The 20,845-nt window shown below is 46.3% G+C and overlaps 1 protein-coding gene across 2 annotated transcripts in view; it reads right to left on the bottom strand.

Moving 5' to 3' along the window:
• PXDN (peroxidasin) overlaps window positions 1–20,845 on the bottom strand; it is a 143,535-nt gene that overhangs the window by 21,572 nt on the left and 101,118 nt on the right. For both annotated transcript variants that reach the window (XM_007055687.4, XM_037894158.2), the window contains 2 exons: window positions 20,708–20,842; window positions 2,029–2,237 (listed from right to left, as the gene is read on the bottom strand). In XM_007055687.4, the coding sequence (XP_007055749.3) occupies window positions 2,029–2,237; window positions 20,708–20,842 (344 nt within the window). The remainder of the gene's footprint in view (window positions 1–2,028; window positions 2,238–20,707; window positions 20,843–20,845) is intronic.

Here is a 20,845-nt window from a genome sequence, read left to right as displayed (position 1 = left end):
AGGGTGGAGCAGGACCAAGAGGAGCCCTGCAGGGATGGCGAGTAGCAGAGCTCCCAGGTCAGCACGGCTGGGGAAGGGGTGATCCCCAACATCCTGGCATCCAGGAGCTGCCTCACACCTGTCAGCAGCAGCTAGGAAGAGCTGGAGTCACTACCACAGGAGGCTGTGGGGAGGTTTGGAGCTGGCTCCCACTCGCCCCCTTGACAGTGCATGCTCCCCGGGTGCCCTTCCACATGCAGCCCCAGCGGGGTGGGGGTGGGGGTTAGAGAGCAGAGCAGGGACCGGGGAATTGCCCTGGAGGAGGCATGGCTGGGGAGCTGGGAGTCATCCTCCCCAAGCCGTGCTGAGCTGGGAGCTTTGCTTCTTTCTCTACTCACAGGGCATCTGCTTAGTCCCTGATCTGCTCTCTGCCCCTGCTCTCACCTGGGTAGCATACACCAAAATCTGGCTATGCTCTTGTGACCAGAAATCAGCTCTCTTTGCAAAAAGCTTCTTCTGAATGGTCTCCATGGAAAACCCTGCAGCCTTCCTTACAGCAATGCTCACAGACCAGTGCTCAGAAGATAATGGGTTAATGCTGACCTGAGCTGCTGCCTTTGCAAAGGGAAGTGTGGCTTCTGTTTGCAATAGAGTGCAACAGAATGCACCACAGATTGTCAGCATAGAGAAGACTAAGGAAATTGTCCCAAGGAACTCTGGGATACATCCGGATGACTTCCAGGCCTCGAGTCAACAAGCCTGGGCCACGTGCACACAGGAAAGCAATAGGGCTCAGACCCTAGGTCCTAGTTTAACACAGGCTCAGACCCTCCAGCCCTGTAGGATCCTGGAACCCTAGGTCTGAGTCGTAGGTTAACACAATTGGCATGTGGACACAAGGCGTGAGTCCAGGCTCGAGTCTGGCCTTACACTGCTGTGTAGACATACCCTAAGCATCCTACCAGGATTAATACTTTTATCTTTACTATACTCTTTTGAGGTAAGAAAGGATCATCATCACCATTTTACAGGTGCAGAGCTGAGGTACAGAGAGAATAAGCTACTTTCCCAATGTCACACAGGAAGGATGTGGCAGAGCCATGAACTGATACCATTTCTCCTGAGTCTTAGTCGACTACTTGAAACATAGGGTAATTGTTCCTCTGTTAAGATACCGAAAAAAGCCGCAGAGGTAGCTTTCTTGGAAAATCTGAAGTTGAACTTGGGGAACTCATTGCTCAAACAGTTCACCCTGCGGAAAAGTTAGGTACTGGGGCCTGTGACAATCCCAAGCAGAAGGTTAGAATGTCAAGGAAGTAGAAAGAAAATACTGGGTGTTTCATTTAAACTCTAATTCTTTTATAATGATAAATCAGTAATTCTGCTGTATGAGTAGTTAAGTAAACTTTAGAGGTAATCTGGTTTTGTTATTATAGAATAGAACAGTTTTGCATTAAAAAAAAAATTAAATCCGGGTTTGTTCAAGCAATCTAAGAGGTAACAGCTTTTGGTAACTAAGTGTCTGCTCCTCTGCCCTCCATGTGGAAAAGCATTTTGCACTGAACAAAACAGGAAGGATAACAAAAACAGATGCTTCCTACTTACCCAGCTATAACAATTAAATACATGGATGACTTAGTACATATAAATTTAAGTACAGTGAGCAAAACATTGATTCTTACAGTCTAAATTTTAATCAAACAATGGAATTTACTAGAATTTTTAAGGTCATTTAGGAAAAATAGTAAGTTTTCAATGTTTTTTATAAGTAAACTGCTAATACAACAGAACCAAAACCTTAGCTATACAGTAGCTACATCAATCTCCTGACCAGATTCCTTCACCGCCTATTACTTCTATGGGAAGTGGAATATTACTTCTGCACACTCCAAGTGTGGTTTTGTAAGCACATTATCCATCTTCCTAGTTCAGACTGAGTTAGAGTTGAATAGTAACTAAAAATCTCGTAAAATTTCTTCAAAGCAGGCCATTAAAAAAACATAACCAGAAACATAGGATGCACTCCCAATACTCTCCCTGGATACAGACCTTCACAGCAATCTTGCCACATCCTGAGATCCAGTTTGGGAATTTCTTCACAGCTACCATAACCATGTGGGAACTCGGCCACCTTAAAGACATCACGTTGCACTCTGGTTATATTGTCAGCGTTGTCGCACAAAATTCTGGCAAGAGATGTTTGCTTGATCTGAGTCAGCTGAGGTGGACTAAATACACCAGGATTCTCATACCATAACCTGTAGTCTCACAGAAAGAAAAGTTAAGTTCTTAGACAGTTAAGACAATAGTAAATAAAATAAAATAAAATAAAATAAAATAAAATAAAAGACAGACATACAGATAGTTTGTACTTTACTAGAGATCTTGGGATATTATAATCAACACAAAATAGTATTCTTTGAAAAACAGATTGTAGGAAAAATACAGTTCCTGAAAGCAGATGACTTTATACTCTGTCTTCATAGAATCATAGAATCATAGAATATCAAGGTTGGAAGGGACCTCAGGAGGTCATCTAGTCCAACCCCCTGCTCAAAGCAGGGGTGTTCCTTTCTAATTAGCCATGAGGCCTCTGTCTTCCTAGGTGAACAATTTGTTTTGGTAGAAGAGACAAAGCAGCCAGAGCATACTTGCAAATTAACATGGATTTACAGTTGCTTTGCACAAAGACACCAAAGCTTACATGCCAATTTCCCTTTCCCTCCTGTTATGCGCATGCTCAAATTCGTACCCTCTCGAGGCATCCGAACATTCCTGTGCACACACATTCCAATTTCCCCCTCCCTCCTGTTTCCCATTTTCTCCTGCACATACATACCCCTAGAACAGAGGTGGGCAAACTACGGCCCACGGGCCACATCCGGCTATGGGACCCTCCTGCCCGGCCCCTGAGATCCTGGCCTGGGAGGCTAGTCCCCGCTCCACCACAGCCTCAGCGCCGAAATGCTCTGGGCAGCCGGGCAGTTGCAGAGCCGCGGCCTGACCCGGTCCTCTGGGCGCCGCGGCTGTAGCACTGCCAGCCACTGGTGCTCCAGGCAGCATGGTAAGGGGGCGGGGGGGGGGGGGTTGGATAGAGAGCAGGGGCGTGGGGGGTTGGATAGAGGGCAGGGGCGGGGTATGGATGGGGTCGGGGCGGTCAGAGGGCGGGGAACAGGGGAGTTGGATGGGGCATGGGTCCCGGGGGGCAAGTCAGGAATGAGAGGGGGGGTTGGATGGGTGGCAGGGGGCAGTCAGGGGTGGGCGGTCCGGAGGTGGTCAGGGGACAGGGGGTGGTGGATGGGGTAGGAATCCCGGGGGGCGGGGGGTATGGGGGACGTCAGGGGATGGGGGGGCAGGAGTCCCAGGGGAGCCATGAGGGAGTGAGAAGTGTGTGTGTGTGTGTGGGGGGGGAACAGATGGAGGGAGGGGACAGACAGGGGGCAGGGGCCGGGCCATGCCTGGCTGTTTGTGGAAACACAACCTCCCCTTACCAGCCCTCCATACAATTTTGGAAACCCAATGTGGCCCTCAGGCCAAAAAGTTTGCCTGCCCCTGCCCTAGAATATCGGTCTTTCCTGCAGTCTATGGAGTAGAACTGGTGCACCAGTAGTTTGTGAAAAGAAAAAGAATCTTAGAATATCAGGGTTGGAAGGGACCGCAGGAGGTCATCTAGTCCAAACCCCTGCTCAAAGCAGGACCAATCCCCAATTTTTGCCCCAGATCCCTAAATGGCCCCCTCAAGGATTAACTCACAACCCTGGGCTTAGCAGGCCAATGCTCAAACCACTCAGCTATCCCTTTGTTCTTTGAGATGTGTTGCTCATGTCCATTCCATATTAGGTATGTGTGCTCACCACATGCACTGGTGCCGGGCATTTTTCCTTCAGTGGTATCTGTAGGAGACTGGCTCTGCCGCCCTCTGGAGCGGTATATAAGGGGTGGGGGGTGCCACCAGCTCCCCACACCGTCAGTTCCTTCTTGCCGGAAACTCCGACAGTGGGGAAGGAGAGCAGGTTATGGAATGGACCTGAGCAACACATCTCAAAGAACACCAGTTACAGGAAAGGTCACTGTCTTCTCTTCTTTGAGTGCTTGCTCATGTCCATTCCATATTAGGTGACTCCGAAGCAGTGCCAACAGAGGTGGGTAGAAGTTCACAGATGTGTAGATTGCAACACAGCTCTGCCAAACCCAGCATTGTCTCTGGCATGCTGAGTGATGGTATAATGTGCTGTGAATGTGTGAAGCTCTGTAAATGTCCTGGATGGGAACGTGTGCCAGGAAGGCCGCCGAGGACGCTTGACATCTGGTGGAGTGGGCCCTCACAATCGGCGGCAGCGAGACCTGTGACAGCTTGTAATAGGTCCAGATGGAGGAAGTGGTCCAGTTGGAAATCCTCTGCGATGACACTGGAAGGCCCTTCATCCTGTCCGCTATTGCGATGAAGAGCTGGGTCCACCTGCGGAAGGGCTTGGTACACTCCAGGTGAAATGCCAGGGCACGTCTGACGTCCAGGGTGTGCAGCCTCATTTCCTCCACAGTGGTGTATGGCTTGGGACAAAGCACTGGGAGGAAGATGTCCTGGTTGACATGGAAGGAAGACACCACCTTCAGCAGAAAGGCTGGATAGGGTCACAGTTGAACTTTGTCCCTGTAGAACACTGTATACAGTGGCTCCGATGTCAGGGCTTTAGGCTCCGACACTCATCTTGCGGATGTTATCGCCACAAGGAATGCGACCTTCCATGACAGGTGGGAGAGGGAGCAGGAGCCCATAGGCTCAAAGGGTGGGCCCATGAGCCTAGAAAGAACCAAGTTAAGGTCCCACTGTGGAACAGGAGGCCGGCCGGTGGGAAGAGTCTCTCGAAGCCTCTCAGGAAACAGACCGACATGTCGTGTGAAAACACTGCCTACCCTTGGATTGGCGGGTGAAAAGCGGAGATAGCCGCAAGGTGTACTCTGATAGAAGAGAGGGAAAGCCCCTGATTCTTAAGATGGAGCAGGTAATCTAAGATAGATTGTAAGGAGGAACGGGTTGGAGAGATGTTATGTTCAGACGCCCAGTGGGAGAACCTCGTCCATTTGGCCAGGTAGGTTGCTGAAGGCTTTCTGCTTTCCAAGAGGATTTGCTGGACCTCGTTAGAGCAGGCCCGCTCCTCCAAATTCAGCCACGCAGTATCCACTCCATGAGGTGGAGGGGGGGGCAAGACTGGGATGTAGGAGACGCCCATGATCTTGCAAGAGCAGATCTGGTTGGTTGGGAAGGGGTCAGGGAGCGGCCACCGCTAGGTCCATCAGCATGCCGAAACAATGTTGGCGCAGCCATGCCGGGGTGACCATGATGACTTGGCTCTTGTCTCTCTTGACCTTTGACAGGACTCTGCTGATGAGTGGGATCGGTGGAAAGGAGTAAATCAGAGCCCCTGACCACAAAAGGAGGAAGGTGTTGGAGGAGTCTTTGCCCAGGCCTCGTAGGGAACAGAAGTGAAGACATTTCCTGTTCTGTCTGGTGGCAAACAGGTCCACTTAGGAAGTTCCCCACTTCTGAAAGAGGGACTGGGCTACCTCTGGATGGAGTGATCACTCATGGTGAGAGGAAAAGGATCTGCCGAGGCCATCTGCCAGTGTGTTCCTGATGCCGGGGAGGTGACAGGTCTCCAGTTGGGTCGCGTGGTCCATGTAGAAATCCCACAGTCGGAGTGCCTCTTGGCAGAAGGCCAATGAGCGTGCTCCCCCTTGCCTGTTGATGTAAAACATCGAAGTCATATTGTCTGTGAACACTCTCACCACCTTGTCTGCCAGGTGTGGTAGAAAGACTCCGAAGGCCAAGCGTACTGCTCTGAGCTCCTTGACATTTATGTGCAACGTCATCTCCTCTGGGGACCACATGCCCTGGGTCTGAAGGCCACTGAGATGAGCTCCCCAGACGAGGTCTGAGGTGTCCGATATCAACTCGATCGAGTGACAAGAGCTGTCGAATGGAACTCCTTCCAGGACTGCCCTGGGGTTGGTCCACCACTGTAGCAAGGTAAGTATCGTAGGTGGGATGATAATGACCTTTTCCAAGTGATCTCTGGATTGTAATAGACCGTCAGCAGCCACTGCTGTAAGGGCCGCATCCTGAGCCTGGCATGGTGGACGACATATGTACATGCTGCCATGTGTCCCAGCAGGCACAAGCAAATCCTGGCCATGGTCAGGGGGAACACCGAAACTCACACAATGAGGTCCACTATCGTCTGAAACCTCTCCTGCAGTAGAAACACTCTGGCACAGGTGGAGTCAAGCACCGCTCCGATGAACTCTATCCTCTGCACCGGAACTAATGTTGACTTTTTGTCGTTTACCAGCAGGCCCTGGGATTTGGTACGTGGCCTGCAGAATCACAACATGCCTCTGAACTTGGGACCTGGAGCAGACTTTGACGAGCCAGTTGTCAAGGTACGGGTAGATCTGGATACCTTGACATTTGAGGTAAATGGTTACTACCGACATGCACTTGGTGAACACCCTCAGTGCTGTCACAACGCCGAACTGTAGAACTGTGGACTAATAGTGGTCGGTTCACACTGTGAAACGTAGGAAGCATCTATGACCTTGAAAGATCACTATGTGGAAATATGCATCCTTGAAATCGAGGGCGGCATACCAGTCTCCCGGATTCAGGGAGGGGATGATGGAGGCCAGGGAGACCATGCGGAACTTCAGCTTCTTCAGGTATTTGTTGAGGTCTCGCAGGTCCAGGATGAGCTGTAGACCGCCCTGGGCCTTTGGGATTAAAAAGTACCAGGAATAGAACCCCTTGTTCCTGTACTCGTGGGAACCTTTTCCACCGCACGCAGCTGCAGCGACCTTTCTACCTCTTGTGCATGAAGACTCTCGTGAGAAGGGTCCCTGAAGAGGGACAGGAAGGGGTGTAGAAAGAAACTGGAGGGCATAATCCTGTGCCACAGTATTGAGGACCCAGAGGTCCGAAGTTATAGTGGCCCATGTGGGGAGAAAAAATAAAAGGCGGTTGGAAAACAGCGGGAAAGACGGATCCGGGGTATAGTCCGGGGTAGGTCACCCTAGAGTGCACCCTCAAAAACACTCGCTTGCCCCCCTGCTTGTTGTGGGTCGAGCCTCACTGGGCAGAGGGTGGAGGTGGGTGGCTCGGACGGCGCTTGTAGCCCCTATTCTTCTTATGGGGCGGGTCCTGATGGGGTTGGCTCCCTTGATCCTGAGATGGCTGAGGTTTGAACCACATATGGGCTGGACCAGGGATGTACAGCCCTAGAGTTTTCAGGGTAGTGTGGGAGTCTTTCAGTCCGTGCAGCTTACTATCCGTCTGGCTCTGCAAACAGGGCCTGGCCATCGAAGGGGAGGTCCTGCATCCACTGCTGAGCCTCAGTTGACAGACCCGAGAGGAGCAGCCAGGATGCCCTCCGCATGGAAATGGCCAACGCCATGGTGCGAGCCATGGAGTCTTCCACGTCCGAAGCTGCTTGGAGGGCCGCTCTGGCCACAGCCGTGTCCTCCTCGAGGATTGCCCAGAACTCCTTCCTGGACCCACGGGGCAGCAAGACCTCAAATTTGGCCATGGTCTGCCACATGTTATAGTCGTAGAGGCCAAGGAGGGCTTGGTGGTTGGCCACTTTCAACTGAAGGCTGGAGAATGAATATTTTTTTTGCCCAAACAGATCCAGTCTCTTCGAGTCTTTATTCTTGGGTGTAGCCCTGGTTGACCCTGCCTTTCCCTCTGGTTAACAGCCTCATCTACAAGGGAGTTTAGGGCCGGGTGAGTAGAGAGATACTCATAGCCTTTAGCTGGCACAAAGAATTTGCGCTTAGCCCTTTCTGAAATAGTTAGCAGGGAGGAGGGGGTTTGCCACAGGGCATTAATTATTTTCAATACCCCCCTCATGTAGGGGTAAAGCCATCCTGGCGGGCACTGTGGAACAAAGGATGTCGAACAGTGAGTCCGATGGCTCCTCGAGTTCCTCTGCCTGGAACCCCAGGTTAGAGGCGACCTGTCCGATCAAGATGGGTCCCTCACACGGGCCCTCGGGGATTTTCGGCGTTCGGTGGATTTGCGTCAGTAGACTGGAGATCTACGCCTCACGCTGCTCAACTGGTACCAGGACCTAGAGCGGGACTGGGAGCCAGAGTGGGCTGGTCGTCAGGAGGATCTCCCCGACCATGGGGATTTGCGTCTCGGCGACAGGTGCTGGTAGGCGGGTGACATGTGGCTCCATTCAACCAATCAGTCACGTGATCGGTGCCGAGGCATTGGAGACACAAGGGGTCGATCTTGATGTTCATGCCGTCCGCAGGTCTGCACCAGGTTACCGGTGAGCTGCACCTCGAATCCGGCTGTCTGTGTCCAGGATCCGGAGACCGAAGAGGGCTTCTCTGAGCCTGCCTCCTTACGTCCGAGGCATGACGGCTCCTTGTGGGTGAGCACTGGCTGGACGTCCCCTGTGATGGGGAGCGGTGCTGCTGAATCAGGGACACATGGAATGATCCCAAGGTGGGTTTATCCCTGGACTTGGGTACCGCCAGGGCCGGTGTGGGAGGCACAGATAGCGTCAGGATCTCCTGCGCTGCCTCCAGGGCCTCAGGAGTCGACAGGACTTCTAGTTGACAGAGGCCCTCGTCACTGTCTGGTGTGGTGGGCATAGTACGGGAGGGGCTAGACTGTTCGACTTCAGCTGGGGCCTGACTCCCTGACAGAGGTGTTGAGCCGTCCAGCACGGGTCTTGGCTCTTCTCCGGCCCTCTCCTTTCCCTTACCGGAAGTGGGAGATCTTCCCCTTGCGGTCCTCTTGGGCTTCTTGGCCAGGGCCGGGAAGGGTGACTGGTGCCGGCTCATAGATGGCGCAGGTGGGGTGCTCCGCATAGAAGCTGCGGTGCTCGCGGCTGAATCGGACCTCTGCTCCGGTGCTTGGGTCAGGGCGAACACTATCAAGAATGCCCTGAGATGGATGTCTCTCTCCCTTTTTGTTCAGGGTTTGAATGCTTTACAAATGTGACACTTATCGCTTATGTGTCCTTCGCCTAGATACCTTAAACAACTAACGTGAGGGTCACTGATAGGCCTACACTGCTTACAACGATCGCATGGATTACAGCCTGGGGACTGGGGCATGCCCCGTCCCTAGGCTGAGTCCCGTCCGGGACCAACTAACTAGAACTAACACTGAGGGTAACTACTAACTATATACAACTATTTGGCATGGAAAAAAAAAGTTTGAGAGACACACTGAATGAAGTGAAAAGCTAGCTGAAGTAGCAGACGTTCCAACACCGTCAATGGTGGTAGGAAGGAGCTGAGGGTGGGGGGAGCTGGAGGCGCCCCTTATACCGCGGTATGTGTGTGTCGCTCCAGAGGGCACCAGAGCCCGTCCCCTATGGATACCACCTAATATGGAATGCAATGAGCAAGCACTCCTATGTTCCTACCTAACATAGTGACAATGGAACATCTCCTGACTTAACTGACAGAATGGACAGAAATGTTGTTGGCCCACACAGTGTGTCAAGGCTATGGATGAAGTAAAGAAGCTTATAACATCTGAAAAAGTGCTTACATATGGCACAGGAGCAGTAATTTCACATGTATTGGAAGATCATACTGAAAGGCCTATTGTCTTTGCTTCTAGATCTCTGACCTCAGTAGAACATACATGAGCACAAGTTCAGCAGGATGTTTTACACCAGTGATGCCTATTGAAATATTGAGCCTACAATATAGCCATAGACCGTGATTTGTCATAGTACCAGTGAACCTTTCCCTATTTCTACTACAAGGGACCCTAATACTGTAGTGCAGGAATATATTGATACAGCTACACCAGACAATATAGATATTTGTGATCCCTATGAAATATTATCCTGAAAGAAGTCATAAACCACCTCTCAGACATAATTTACACCATCTTATGCATCACTGATAATAATATGTTTGCAATTTTTGTTTGCCCTTTCATTCTAAAGGGGGAGGAGTATGTAATGTATAGAAATTGGGTAATAGCCCTTTAAACAGTTTGGGAACCCTAAATGGGCCTCCCTGTCTTCTATTGCATCAGAACCCTGCCACAGTAGCAGTGTACTTAGGTAGCGTGGCCTTCTATATTTGTATATAATTTATAAACCTAGTTATTTGTAACCCCACCATGCCAGTGTGATTTCCCCATATTCTTTCTGTTGTGTAGAGAGCAAAGATACAATACCTGTCAAGAGAAGATCCTTTAAAGTTATGATGCTGCAGAACCACACTATGAGTTGTGTAAAATGAGTTACATTTATCAAGAAGTCAGAAGAATATGTACTAAAGTTGCTCCACTTCTACCTGCACAATTTTTCTAACAGACAGAGGAGCCAACAGAAACATTGGGATGGGAAACCAGGTTCGAGGTCCTGAACTATGTATTTATGTCCTCAAAATGAGCTATGCTTACTTCAGCTGCACCCAACTCATTTTCCCCTAACCAGACACATCTGTTTCGCAAGGTACTGACAGCTTCCATCCTCTGTCCATAATAAAGGCTCTTCAAAGACAGCCTTTGTTATTTCTATAGTGTCATTGACTTGTGTGGCACTTCAAAGCAGCTGCATACTTTGGACAGCAGACTGAAGTGTTTTAACACTTCAATATAGCTCCCAAATAGTATTTTGGAAAACAACGTCTTTCTGCTGATAACATGCAAATGAACACTAGAGTGGGCAACATGATTAACCTGTTGTGACATATGTGGGTATATGCTGTTACCAGAAGTTTGGAGACCTTATTTCTGAGTCAGAATTTCTCCCTTTCATTCATGTACATACAAATATCTGATTTACATAGTTCTGGATTCCATTTCTAAAATTTTAAGTAGGTTTTATGCAAAGGAAAAAAAAGACAGAAAAGTGTACTGAGAGGGCTGTAACACTAACCTGCGGGTATTCAAATACTTTATTTATGATCTAAGAGTTTAAAGTACCAGCCTACAATTTTGTAAGATAAGCTCTGATCCACCCTCCCTAATGATATTTTAGCAATATTTGCCAGAGGCATTGTTTTAAATTACATTTCATTTCATGATTTATGCTCTCTCTCTATTTTCCCTCTCTTAAGGCACCTTTTAATTATGAAAAAATAAACTTAATTGGATAGTGGTAACTATTAAAATGTGGCTAATCATTGCCAGGCATCTACAATAAAAAGAAACCTGTCTTTCTTCCCTCAAGAGAAGCAAACCAGGCAAGACATCACAGACTACAAGTTACATCAAAAGGAGGGAAGTGTGGATTTTCAGACATCAGAATGAGAAGGGAGAGTGGTCAAATACCAAAAGGAGTGCCAGGTAATGTAACAATAATAATTAATATTTTATCCCCTTTATATTTTCACCTAAGGGCATGAAGGATGCAGTGCGCCCAAGTGTCCCTCAGTTCCTTTGTCCAGTTCAGAATCCAAGTGGTGTAGAACTCTCTAGTAGAGGGGAAAGAGAGCAAGTCACGGAATTCATGTGGACAACACATCTTGAAAAAACACAGTTACTATAAGGTAAGTAACTGTTCTTTCTACCTCAAGTGATTGTCCACATGTATTCCACTTCTGGTGACTAGTGAGAAGTGACCTCATAATTAGGAGAAGGTCGCTAGAAGCCCTATTTAAATCAAGACGGCAGGAAAAGCTCTGTCAAAGAGGACATCAACTCTTGAGGCCTCAACTGAAGAATAGCTGGGTGAAAGTGTGGACTCATCCCCATTGTAGCTGCCCTGCAAATTTCTGAAATTGGTATGATTCCCACAGAAGACACAAAAGATCCTGAACTCTGGTGGAGTAGGCTCTAATCTAAATAAGTCATAGAATTATCTAAGGCCGTGACACTAAGTCTATATTAGGTCTGGTCTACACCAGGAAATTAGGCTGGTATAACTGTGTCGCTCAGGGGTGTGAAAAATCCCCTGAGCAACGCAGTTAAACTGAACTAACCTCCAGTGTAATCAGCACTAGGTCGACGGGAAAATTCTTCTTTCGACCTAGCTACTGCCTCTTGGGGAGGTGGATTACCTATGCCGATGGGAGAACCCCTCCTGTCGGCATAGGTAGTGTCTTCACTGAAGCACTACAGCGGCGAAACTGCAGAGGTATTGCTGTAGTGGTTTATATGTACACATGCCCCAATAAAATTAGATACCAATTTAGACGGTCTTTGGGTGGATGCTGCCTGACCTTTCACCCAATCTTCAAATACTACAAACAGCCTCAGGGAACTCCTGAAGGTTCTCGTTCTTTCAAGGTATTATGAAAGAGTCCTAACCACATCAACGGTGTGCAATTTGACCTCCCCCTGGTTGAAGTGGGGCTAAGGAAAGAAAAATGGCAGGTGAATAGTCTAACTGAAATGAAAATCTAAGACAATCTTGGAAAACATTTATGATGAACCCTAAGGATCACTTCGTCTTTATGGAACACAGTCTAAAGTGGACCAGTCGTGAGGACCTGCAGCTCCTTTACCTTTCAAGCTGATGTTATAGTCACTAAAAAAGTCATTTTCATAGAAAGATGATATGGTAAGCAAGTGCTAACAGCTCATACGGGGGTCCCCATTAACCCACTTAACACTATACTGAGGTCCCAAAAAGAAGGGAGCTCACAGAAAGTGGGAAACACATGAAATAATGCCCCTAAGGAATATAGCAACTATAGGGTGAGAAAATACAGTTTCCCCTTGGATGGGAGGATGATATTGGTGCTTGATGTACCCTTATGGAGCTGATGGATAGCCCTGAATGCTTTCGGCATATCAGATAGACCAGAATAGTAGGAATTGGGACTTCTAAGGGAGACAAGTGGCATAGTGTTGCCAAATAAAGAACCTCTTCCATTTAGGTGCATAGGTCAATCTGGTAGAGTCCTTCCAGCTATTCGCAAAAATATTCTGGACTTCAACTAAACAGCTTCTTTTACTGACAGAGAGAGACAAGGTGGGTGAGGTAACATTTTTTATTGGACCAACTTCCATTGGTGAGACAAGCTTTTGAGCTTACTCAGCTTTAGTTTGGGAAAATAACTCAAAGTGTCACTGCTCTTTGTAAGCTTGAAAGTTAGTCTCTCTCACCAACAGAAGTTGGTCCAATAAAAGATATTACCTCACCTACATAATCCGTGGATAGGTACACTTTATTCTCAGAGTCCATGAGATAAGGAAAACATCTGACAAGAAGACTGAATTCAGCCTTTCCCCAAATCTCCCACTGTCGAACGGAATGTTTGGCATTTCTTGTTCTGATCTGAAGCAACACTGCTGATTATCCCCACCTGCAGAAGATGGTTTGCAGGCTCAAATCTTTAGCGGGCAATTTGCAGATGAGAAGGCCGGTCCAGCAGGACATTCTGAAAGTCTGATAGAAGCAGAATTACTGGTACAATCTGTTGATGAATGCCCCAGTTCCAGAGATGAACTTGCTTAGCAAAGGAGGGATAATTGTATTCCTTCCTGTTTGTTGACATAACGTATTGCTGTTGTGTTGTCTGTCATTTCCTCAACTGTTAGTCCATAGCATAGGAAGAAATGCTTTGCGTGCTAGACAAATAGCTCTACATTTCAGAACATTTATGTGAATCTCTTTGGCAGTCAAGAGGCCTTGTGCCTTGTGATGCTGTATGGAATAAGCGTGACCATTTATAATGTTATTGATACCAACATTACAAAATAGAAATGAATCTTACAAGATATGCCATGGAAGATGTCAAGGTTCCTTCCCCACTCTGAATTCTAGGGTACAGATGTGGGGACATGCATGAAAACCTCCTAAGCTTATTTTTACCAGCTTAGGTTAAAACTTCCCCAAGGTACAAATTAATTTTATCCTTTGCCCTTGGATTTCCACTGCCACCACCAAACTTTATCTGGGTTTACTGGGAAACGTAGTTTGGACACGTCTTTCCCCCGGAATCCTCCCAACCCTTGCACCCCACTTCCTGGGGAAGGTTTGGTAAAAATCCTCACCAATTTGCATAGGTGACCACAGACCCAAACCCTTGGATCTTAGAACAATGAAAAAGCATTCAGTTTTCTTACAAGAAGTAAAGAAGTAATAGAAGTAAAGGAATCACCTCTGTAAAATCAGGATGGTAGATACCTTACAGAGTAATTAGATTCAAAACATAGAGAATCCCTCTAAGCAAAACCTTAAGATACAGAAAAGACACACAGACATGAATAGTCATTCTACTCAGCACAGCTCTTTTCTCAGCCATTTAAAGAAATCATAATCTAACACATACCTAGCTAGATTACTTACTAAAAGTTCTAAAACTCCATTCCTGTTCTGTCCCCGGCAAAAGCAGCATACAGACAAACACAGACCCTTTGTTTTTCTCCCTCCTCCCAGCTTTTGAAAGTATCTTGTCTCCTCATTGGTCATTTTGGTCAGGTGCCAGCGAGGTTACCTTTAGCTTCTTAACCCTTTACAGGTGAGAGGATTTTTCTCTGGTCAGGAGGGATTTTAAAGGGGTTTACCCTTCCCTTTATATTTATGACAGATATAAAAAGGCAGCTACATCTTCTCCATTTTGTCTTCAATCTTGCTTCTCACCTCTGAAGTAACTTCTCTACAAACTGAAGCTTTGAACAAAGGACTAATAGGTTCACCCAAGCTTTGGAGATGTTCCACAGGGTCTTTACAAGACAGAAAACTCACCAGTGCTGCTAAGAACCTGATATATGGTCTCTGAAGTCATATGTATGTGTCTGATTGCTTTGACCATATAACATCTCTTCCCTTTCTTTTCATTTGTAATAAAACCTTTAGTTTTAGATACTAAGGGATTGCCTGGCAGCATGATATTTTGGGTAAGATCCAAACTAATATTGATCTGGTACTGTGGCTGGCCCTTTGGTGATCAGAAGAACATTTTGTATAGTGAATACAGTTTTAAATAACTTCTCACTTCACTGGACCTATTTGCTTGATAACTTGTGTGGGGGACCAGGAGCACAGTTTGTGACTGGCTGGTGAATCTAACTACAGCGTTAAGCACCAGCTTTGGGAGAATTTGCTCTCCTCCTTGCAGCCTGCCCTGACCTTGGCATTTTCAGTGTGGGCTCCTCTAGGCAACTTGGATCACAGACCTGTGGGTGGTCTAGGTGGGCTCCCCACCCGAGTGTGGAAACATCTATCACCAATGTTTTGATAGGCAGGTACAGCTGGAGGAATCAGTACTCCTTTGCACACATGGAGAGGGTTCTTCCACCAATTTAATAATGAGAAGACTTCTCAGGGCATCTGTGTCCTCATGTCCATGTGATGTATCTTGGGCAGATACACTATTTTCAACCATACTTCTATGAAGTAGAGGTGAAATCTGGCGTGCTATGTGGCATAAGTGAGAGACATGCTCTCGCTCATGTGTTTGGGTGAGCCTGCAGCTGGTTTATGAGGTCTAACTTGGTCTTGAATCTGTCCTGTGGCAGATTAGCCCTTGTTGACAGGGAATCTAGCACTACCCTCATGAACTCTAGTCTCTGGTTTGCAACAGTGATTGACTTTCCTTTGTAGATTCTGAGATCTGGTGTGGTGAATAGAATCTAAATGAATAGAATCGTTCACTTGCCATGGTGATCTTTCTTGAATGAGCCAGTCATTGAGGTACTGGCATACCTAGATCCCTTGCTTCCTAAGATGAGCTTGCCAATCACTTGCTGAATACTCTTGGTTTTGTTGAAAGACCAAAGGGAAGGACTTTGTACTGGTAGTGGGAAGTTCCCACTTGGACTCTTAGTTATTTTCTGTATGCCAGGTGAATTGATATGTGAAAGTATGTGTCTTGTAAATTGAGAGCTGTCAAGGTTCCTCCCCCACTCTGAACGCTAGGGTACAGATGTGGGGACCTGCATGAAAACCTCCTAAGCTTATCTCTACCAGCTTAGGTCAAAAAGTTCCCCAAGGTACAAAGTATTCCACCCTTTGTCCTTGGATTGGCCGCTACCACCACCAAACAAATACTGGTTACTGGGGAAGAGTTGTTTGGAAACGTCTTTCCCCCCAAAATACTTCCCAAGACCTTGCACCCCACTTCCTGGACAAGGTTTGGTAAAAAGCCTCACCAATTTGCCTAGGTGACTACAGACCCAGACCCTTGGATCTTAAGAACAATGAACAATCCTCCCAACACTTGCACCCCCCCTTTCCTGGGAAATGTTGGATAAAAAGCCTCACCAATTTGCATAGGTGACCACAGACCCAAACCCTTGGATCTGAGAACAATGAAAAAAGCATTCAGTTTTCTTACAAGAAGACTTTTAATAGAAATAGAAGTAAATAGAAATAAAGAAATCCCCCCTGTAAAATCAGGATGGTAGATAACTTACAGGGTAATTAGATTCAAAACACAGAGAACCCCTCTAGGCAAAACCTTAAGTTACAAAAAAGATACACAGACCGAAATAGTTATTCTATTCAGCACAATTCTTTTCTCAGCCATTTAAAGAAATCATAATCTAACACGTACCTAGCTAGATTACTTACTAAAAGTTCTAAGACTCCATTCCTGGTCTATCCCCGGCAAAGACAGAATATAGACAGACCCACAGACCCTTTGTTTCTCTCCCTCCTCCCAGCTTTTGAAAGTCTCTTGTCTCCTCATTGGTCATTTTGGTCAGGTGCCAGGGAGGTTACCTTTAGCTTCTTAACCCTTTACAGGTGAGAGGATTTTTTTCTCTGGCCAGGAAGGATTTTAAAGGGGTTTACCCTTCCCTTTATATTTATGACAAGAGCTGTGAATGATTTTTGAGGATCTAAGGATAAGAGTATAGAGGCTAGAGTTACCATACTGAATTTGAAACGGCAGATGAAGCTGTTTGGAGTTGTCTCAAATCTAGTACTGGATGCTTGTCCCCCTTCATTTTAGGGATTATAAAATAATGGGAGCAAAACCCATTCCTCTTTTAAGTCCAGAGGCTCTTTTTCCACTACTTTGAGATTTAGAAGGGAGTTCACTTCTTACTTTAACATTTTTTTTTGTAAGAGGAGTCCTTGAAGAAGGTTAGGAAGGGACTGCAAATGAATAATACCTCACATTGTTAATCTCTAAAACCCAGTGGTTTGAGTTAATTCAATTCCAAGTCTCTCAGAAATAAAAAAAGTGGTTGCCAGAAGTGGGGGTGGCAAGAAGGGTATAGATCCTCCAACCGCTCTATACGGCTCTCAGTGATGGTGTCAAACTTGCTGCCATGAGGCAGATCTAGAGGTGCAGCATCAGAGGAAGAGAGCCTCTGTGTTGGAAACTTTGCTTCTTCCTTGGTGGCTCAGGTGATCTTTGTGGGTTATAATCACCTTTGTCACCTTTGTCCAGCTTGTCCTCGTCCGTCTCTCCACGAACGCAAGTCGACGCCACACCATCCCGTTTTGTTGCGAGCATGTTCTTCCATTTCTGGCCAAAGAGTTTTGTCATGGGATCAGCCCAGTGTGTTTTCATTCTGCCCAGCGGTTGCTTGTGGTCTCTGGGGATCCAGTCACTGATGCAGGTTGTCCACCTGTTGTCTACCCTATGGATTATATGATCCACCCATCTCCGCTTTGCGTTGTACATCGTCTGCACTACATCGGTCACCTCTGGACACCTTCTAATCTTCTCATTCGGTATGTGATCACAGAGCAATATCTTACACATTCGCCTTTTCATTGCTTTCTGGGTGACAGTGAATTTTTCTTCCTCCACTTTCCTTGTTGACCAGCTTTCCGCTCCATATATCATTGCTGGCAGAACAGTGGAGTTAAACAGTTCTTTCTTCATGGGCAGTTCATCATCCGTTAGAGATATCTTTATTTTGCTGAAACTTGCCCACTCTGCCTTTCCTCCTACTACTTTCCACTTCGAATGAGTTATCTCTGTTCACCTGCTGACCCAGGTAAATATATTTGTCAACCTTCTTGATTACTTTCCCGTTTACAGTGATGATTCCTGCTAAACAATGCTCATTCCGCATCCACTTTGTCTTCAAAGTGTTCACTTCCAACCTGATATCATGCAAAAGTGTTTGCAGTTGCTGCAATTTGTTCTCCAGTTCTGCTGTGTCCTTTGCCAATATTACCCAACTGTCGGTGAAGAAAATATGCATTAACTGTTCTCCGTCAATTCTGATTCCTTCTTCCCCATACAATTTCTTTAACTGCAATTCCAGTACTGCTGAAAACAGCTTCAGTCAGCTTCAGTGACTGTCTGATTCCTCTATGAATAATAATAATGCACAGGACATTGAATAAATTTATCTCTGTCGAACAATTGCAGTTTATTTCTTCCAACAGGTCAATGTACCTTGGGTTGATTCAGATATCGTTGAGTGCATTGAGTACAGTGTTAATCTCCACCAAGTCGAATGCCTTTTTGTAGTTGACAAATTCAAGACACAATGGAACTTTGTATTCCTTGCATTTTTTAATGGGCTGCCAAATTGAGTGGATGTGATCAACTATTGAATACCCTGAGCAGAAATCAGCTTGTTCTCTGCTTTCGTGCATTTCAAGATCCTTCTTAATCCAACTGAGTGTGTCACGGGTGAAGATCTTGTGAGAGGAATGCAATTGGATGGTAGTTCTCAGTTCTTCTGGATTGCCTTTCTTCATCAATAGTATTGTTTTTGATTTCTTCCATGCATCTGGAACATGCTTGCTACTGATGTAGACAGTATCTTCAATAATAATACATTAAAAAACTTTATCTAGAGTGGCTTGTGACCTGGCCTGCTCTGTCTTAGGGGCTGTCGTGTAGCCTCCAAGAAATGGACAATAGCTCTTTAATCTTTTGCAACGCGTAGGACTTTATCAGTTTTTGAGTCATAACTTTCAAATGGGAGGACCTCAGTAGTTGTCTGGACCTCCTTCAGTACTCTCAAAGGCTGCAACCAGGAAGCCCTGTGCATGGCAGTGGAGTGTGTCATTGATTGTGCTGCCATGTCCAATGCGTCTAATGCTACCTGCAGGGATGTATGAGTTACCAGTTGTCCCTCAGCTACAAAAAACTTCAGTTCCTCTTCAAATTCTTGAATTTATGTGTCTGCCATGTGATGCAGAAATTCCTGAAATGTTTTTAAATAGTCAGACTGAATGGACATGGAGTGCACAACTGCTTCATCTGGTGAGGAAGAGGAGATCACTGCTGAGATCAAGTGCTTCTCCATTTGCAGGTGTTCTTCCTCACTTTCCCATTCTTACTGGGGTATAATGTGAGTCAATGCCAGATGTCCTTCTCAAGGAACCACAGGTTTCACAGGGAAGGGAGACCTATATCTAGTGGTGGTAGCCGAGCTAGGTTTTCTTGCCAGATCACTCAGTACCAAGAATAACTTTGCTGCCAAGAAAGTCAGTGCCAGGAGCATCTGTGCTGCAAGATTCAGCACCAGAGTCACTGGCACTGTGTGCATCAATACTACTGCTGAGAGGCTGGTACCAGCAAAATGCGGACCGCTGCCTGAGACAGCGCCCTATGGGCTCGGGGACCAGGTTTTGCCAGGTTGTCAGAGGCGCCAAATTTGGGCTCTGAACTACCCTTTGGCCGAGTAGTGAGAGACCTATGCCTCCTTTTATTAGGTTCCATGGAGGGTAACCAAGGCCTGTACTTACTGTGGGAACTATGCCCCTTCCAACTCCTTTCAGATAACTAAGTGAAGGACATGACTTAGCTGTTCTGCTGGCCTCAGTGGATTAAGTTTTCTTTGAAGAGTGAGCCTAAGAGCGGAGTTGAGCAGCAGGTCAAAGGAGCACTGACTGAGGAATCCTGCTGAGGCCTAATTGGCCTTTTTTCCTTCAGTTCTGAGGAAGTTTGCATTGAGTGCTCCTGGCGAAAACATTTAAGATGGGCCTCTCTTGCTTTCTACATCCTTTTGGAGAAGAAGCAACAGATCTAGCATCTATCGAGCAAACGATCCTCTCCAAAACAAAAGAGGCACCTTGAGTGTCTGTCATTAAATGAAATAGTTGCTTCATAGGAAGGGCAAGTTTTGAAGCCCAGAGGCTTAATTTCAGCCATAGCAGCTCATCCCCATTAGGGTGGGAAAAGTCCCGAACACTAATAGAGAGATGGTTATTGTTGTTTTTACATATAGCTAAGAGGTGTAAAAAACAAAAAACAAAAATCACTACAATAACTATGCTAGTATTACTAGCTAACTAGCCCCCCCCCCCCACCATTACTAGGAAAGTTGCACAGTACGCAGATAACTGGACATTGCAGGGTTTCCATCTCGCAGCCATAGGCAGTAAGAGTGCAGGAAAGGCCCCAGTGGACACTGCTGGCCAATAGAATCCAATCTCATGCATGTGGATGCATGTGCATCAGAAGTGGAATACACATGGACAATCACTGAAGAAAGATTATTTTCTTCAATTTACAGTGAAGTAGTTTGAACAGTAATTTGCACAAGGGCAGTCAAACAATGTCAGAAATAGGAAAGTCATGAGTTCCTGGGTCCCAGTCCCCTGCTCAGTCAGCTACTCTGTACTGCCTATTGGAGCTTTATATGCTATTTTCACCATAAAAGATAACAGGCCTTAAAAATAACTAAGCATAGCTGTTATTTCAGCTGCTTTGACAAACTATAAAATCAGCTTTTTTATCACTTTCATTTCTATATTCAGATCATAAAAAAAAAAAGAAAACAGAGTTTGCATTTTAAAAAAAGTCATTCAACAATTTAAAAAAATAAATAAATCTATTCTAAAATCACTTAAGTTTTCCATGGACATTTTGGCTTTACCTGTCTCCATCTCGAAGACGTTTAAACTGTGTATTCAATAGACACATCAAACTTGGCCCCAATCGGCTACCAGGAACTAAATCTTCTACCATAAGAGCAGGAAATAAATCTATGTTCAGAGGTGAACCATAGAGCCTA

The sequence above is a fragment of the Chelonia mydas genome, chromosome 3, assembly GCF_015237465.2.
Source record: "Chelonia mydas isolate rCheMyd1 chromosome 3, rCheMyd1.pri.v2, whole genome shotgun sequence".
In the NCBI taxonomy this organism is placed as follows: domain Eukaryota; kingdom Metazoa; phylum Chordata; order Testudines; family Cheloniidae; genus Chelonia; species Chelonia mydas.
Note: the sequence above shows the minus strand (reverse complement) of the source record. Positions and strands in the feature narration are given on the sequence as shown.